Genomic DNA, 5,198 nt, shown 5'->3' with positions numbered 1-5,198 from the left:
CAGACCATAAAAATATATATATATATATATATATATATATATATATATATATATATATGTATATATATATATATCGAGAATTCATCGAACGCCCGGAAAACAATCATTTTGGTCAATAAATGGTTAAGCCAATTCAAATTCTTGATCTACATATTTCATTTCTCAAAATAGGTTAAAGCATCACAAATAATGTTTCAAAAAACTTTTTTAAAAAAAGGCATATTTAACCCTAAACCTAAGGCTTTTTTTTAAGTAAGGTTTATGAAATTAATATAAGTGTAACTATAACTAAATTACCCGACGAAGAGCAAGAACAGCAGTAGTCCCGCTCGAAGAACAATCGAGAGTCTTTTTTCGCTTAAGAATCCGTTTGTCCATCGTAGAAAACGTATCGTGGCAGATTTCTTTCCACTGTTTTTCCGGCCAAGTGTTCATATTTCCCGACAAGATGGCGGGTAACTCATTCCTCACGATCTTGCTCACAAGGTGACCGTTTTCTCCATGCCCATCAAACACTCCGCACAATGATGCTTCTCCTCCTATTCCGAATCCCTGCTCAACGATTCCGAACGATGAACACTTGGAATTGATCGGTTATCCTTATGATATATTTTATTCCCTATTGAATTTTTGTTAAGAATTCGAAAATTTGAGCGATATACCGATATGTCTCTACATATATACTTTATGAGATACGTATTATCGGAGGAAAGCAGTTCGGTTATCCTCTTGTACTAGCATCGAATTGGTAAGAAGGGCATACACGACATGGATCACATATCTCTCATGTACCATTAAGTTCATATTAATCATGCAAACTATAATTTATATAAAATTTGTACAAATTTTTATGTGCGTACCCGATGAACAAAACTGATGCATGTCCTATGTTTTTCTCTGAGACGTATAAATGCCTTCGATAATTAAGAAAGTTTTCTTACCTCCGTCGTTGGTTTCATGGAAAACAAACAGCGGAGAATCGGGCATAAACCGGTATTTGAAATGAAAAATCATCTGATTAAGAGTGATAAATTATTACGGGATGGAGAAGTGCGGAGTCTTGGTTGAGCCCTTTGGTTCCGGGCAAAGAACAAACAGATCCAAAGCCTTCAAGACCACTTCCGAATCCGACCGTTTCTAACTGGGGATACAGCACAGCATCTCTGTCCCCGTAATCTGTTATCTCATGAATCTGATTTTCTGTGGATCCGCCGCCAGAGAAGCACCAGCAATTTACCATCTTTTTTTTTTCGACGATGAAGAAGAAAGCAATATTATGATACACGACTTTGCTTATGCTCTCTCTCTCTCTCTCTCTCTCTCTCTCTCTCCTGATTCGGCGTACTTTAGGAACCCTTTAGAATCTGAACAGAGAATATTAAGGAATATATATAAACTATATAATACACACGGAACCCTAATGTAGATGACTTGTATGAATAGGTTTCGACTATTATATATATATATATGAAACGATGACCAAATATATCTTACCGAAGTTGTACACGTCTTCCAATTTCAAGTTAAGTTTCATTTGATATCATTTTGTATTTGTTCTTTTAATATCGTTTACTTTTATTTTAACAAATTACCATAAGTAGAGAGAGAGAGAGAGAGAGATGGTATATATACATATATTATAGATAAATCTTAGTCCAATGTAGTTTACATATAATTTAATGGCTTTGTTATTATATGTTTGTAACAGTTTTTTGTTTTTGTTATTCTACCAAGAGAAAGCTAACTATAGATTATATAATAGAAGTATATAATGTATATTTCGAAACATATTGGGAATATATGCATATATCATTAGAGAAAATACATGTTCCAAAATAATTTAAAAACGCCAATATCTAGATTTTATTACATTTTACAAAAGTCAACCAATAAATAGTAATATTTATTTTTGTTTCAAATAACACATATTAAAACAAAAAATAGATTAAAAATCGAGCAATCCGATTCTTTAGGGTTGATTAAGGATCGTACCATTTGGCAAAAGTAAAATCAAAATATGTATATTTTAACTAAGTTGTGTAGGCAATGATGTGGCACCTAGTCCGCAGGAGCAGCTTACTGCGATCAATTTATTTAATTGTAAAATCGGAGGAATTCTTTGAGAATTTTCTCCTCATTACCCTAAGATTCAATTGAAAGGGCAAATGATTATGTGTTATGACGTATGATTAGTATCTTAATTAAAATACTAATCAATTTATTCACATATCCATAAACTAATTGATCAAGTTACAAAAATTGCTGACTAAATTCATATTCTGTGTCATCGCCAGCAATTTAGAAGTATGAAACTTTCTTTTCGATTAAAAGGAAAAAGTCATGACACGTTAAAATTTGACTTCTCAAGTAATACAAAATAATAATAATCATATATATACATATTATATACTAGCTACTAGCATAACAAAAATGGAAATTTATTAAAAAATATTAAATGCCTTTTTGTATCAAGAAAATCCTTTCATTTTTTTTAATGGAAAACACAAAAAAAAAATAATCAAAATTGACAAAATTTAAATGTAATTATGAGAATTTTGGATTCTACAAACTACAAAGAATTAGTCAAATTGTTCCTGGGTTTTTTGAAACATCAAACGTTACAAAATTGTCAACTCGAACGATGTTTTCCCTAATTATATATAGTAAAGTAACAGCTTGCATGTGCCTTGAATGTCTAATATATCCCTCTTTACACATTACACATTGTTATCTAAATAATTTGTTTTTTATATATAGATATAGGTATTATAACTAATAAATAAAAAGCACTGAAAATTTCCGCTTTTCATTTATTTTATCTTATATAGGTTTGATTGACTTAAATTAACGAAAAAATAATACGTTATGAATCGATATAATTAAACATTAAAATTATAATGAATTGTAAAGTTTTCTATCATGTATTAGTACATTTTTTCATTATAGACAAATTTATATTTGCCCTTAATCTATTTGATACATTGTACGTACAATGTTTTTATTTCATTATTTCTTTTTCTTGATTTTGTTTTTTTGTTATAATTCTTGATTTTGTTATTTAAAATAAAATATAGAATGTCAGTTAAAGAGGAAAATATCACAATTTTGATGGGTGTTTATTTGTCTGTCGGTTTATAATATCCGAACGTCTTTTAGTAATCATCGAAATATGACAAAAAAAAAAATCAGACGCTAATTAAATATTAATTAGGAAAAAATGTAGCTTTAATGATATAATGATACGTGTATGACGAAACAATTTCCATATTATTTATTTACTATTGTTTTTATTTTTATGAATTTTTTACAAATACTCCAAGATTCAATGAGAGAAGCAAGCACACGAGGTGTCGTCATGTATGTACCCGAATTTTAAATAAATAGATTCCTAGTTTAATAATTAATCAAATTTAATAATTAATCAAACCTCATTAACTCCTACGACTCCGAATAGATAATGACATCTTTTCTGACCAATTATTTCACTATTATATTTTTTCAGTGTTTTATAAATGTTAGGATTAGCTCAAGATTCAATTAGAGAGACAAATGAGGTGTAATCTCGTAGGATCCGAATCTTAAACAAATAGATTCCGAATTTTATAATCAATCAAAGTTATTAATCAATTTTATTTTCGGATTATAATGATATGATATTATATATTATTCGGAAGTCGTACGTGACATCTCATGCTCATCCAACAAGGACGGAAAATGCATGGCAATACATATTATACTTTATTATAATATCTAAATTAAATGAAATTCCTTGAATGATTTTTTCTTGTGAATTAGAAAAATAGAAAATAAATATAGATAGGGATGCATTTAAAAAACTACTATTGATATTTCCCAATGAGGCATAGATTAATTTTATTGGCAATACACTTAAAACTAATAATATTTTTTTTATTAATCTTACGAAATATAGTGAATAATTAAAAGCAATTTTAGTTGAATTATAATAATGCATCATTAGCAATTAAAGGGAAAAATTGTAAAACTAATTCAAGCAACAAAGACACGAAAACACATACACCAAGAACAAAATAAAATGAGCAGTCCATAGAAATAATGCGTTTGTGTTTAGTTTCCTTTGTTTACAAAATTCGATTTTCCTTTGGATTGGTTTGTCAGTTGTTCTTTGTATTATTTTATTTTTAATTAAACTTCATTTCTTTTGCATATATATTATAATTTTATTAGTATAACTAAATGGATTTTGGTCTCTTGTGACAAGCTAGCCCAAGTTTTAGACCAAACCGAAAATCCGGGATCATGAAAGTTTTATGGAATGTTTTTTCTTGATTAATTCTTTAAAGAATACGATTTGCATTTATTTATTGAATTCAAAATAAGTTAAAATTAAACTATTAAAATATTAAACTACCATTATAAACAATATGCTAGCAATAAATATACATTTTATATCATAAGGTATGGTTCTGATCTTATGATAAATAAGAGATCACCAAAATTATTAATGATCATTTTGGTATAAATTTTGTTGATTTATCACAATGATAGGCTAAAATCGCATTGGGTAATATTTTGACGGTTTATATTATTTGATAACAACATTATTCAACTAATATTATTTTTCGAATAGTCTAAACCCATAAATAAACTATTGCTTTCAGTGGCCGACCTTCGTTAGCTAGATAAGTTGGGATTTATTTTTATTTGATAGCTTATCATTTTCAATAGATCTCACTTATTTGGAAGAATTTATGATTACATACATACATACATACATACATACATACATACATACATACATACATACATACATACATACATACATACATACATACATACATACATACATGTATGTATGTATATATATATATAAGTAAAATACACATAAAAATCCAAGTTGCCAACTTGCATGCCGTTTCGTCAGTCTGGGGAACCACTTGACTTGATGGATGTTGAAAATGGTGTTTGTGTCCTCATATGCATGACATGAACGTATACTATAATTTTGTATTTTTATTTTCTGGCTTTGTTTGGATAAAAGAGAAGGGATAATTTCATTTTAATATATATAGATATAAATTTATGAACCATGAATTTATTCCCAGCTATCATTTAAATACAATCACTTTCCTTTTTTTTTTTGCAGGATTAAAATCCAAGGTAGATATGCGTAGATATGTATATGATACATGATGTTTTTAGGGCAGCGCGGTGACACA

At 28.5% G+C, this 5,198-nt stretch overlaps 1 protein-coding gene across 2 annotated transcripts in view; it reads right to left on the bottom strand.

Annotated features, from left to right (window-relative positions):
- LOC104803736 (probable protein phosphatase 2C 61) overlaps positions 1–1,391 on the bottom strand; it is a 3,140-nt gene extending 1,749 nt beyond the window's left edge. The window contains exons 1-2 of one of the 2 annotated variants that reach the window (XM_010527765.1): positions 1,040–1,391; positions 298–552 (exon numbers count right to left, since the gene is read on the bottom strand). In XM_010527765.1, the coding sequence (XP_010526067.1) occupies positions 298–552; positions 1,040–1,240 (456 nt within the window). In that variant the 5' untranslated portion in view covers positions 1,241–1,391. Of the gene's footprint in view, positions 1–297; positions 553–941 lie in introns of both variants that reach the window. The other variant, XM_010527766.1, reaches the window with a different exon arrangement.
- Between the last annotated feature and the right edge of the window lie 3,807 nt (positions 1,392–5,198).

The sequence above is a fragment of the Tarenaya hassleriana genome, unplaced genomic scaffold, assembly GCF_000463585.1.
Source record: "Tarenaya hassleriana unplaced genomic scaffold, ASM46358v1 Cleome9, whole genome shotgun sequence".
Lineage (NCBI taxonomy): Eukaryota > Viridiplantae > Streptophyta > Magnoliopsida > Brassicales > Cleomaceae > Tarenaya > Tarenaya hassleriana.
The sequence above is the reverse complement of the archived record's forward strand: the minus strand, read 5'-3'. Positions and strand labels throughout refer to the sequence as shown.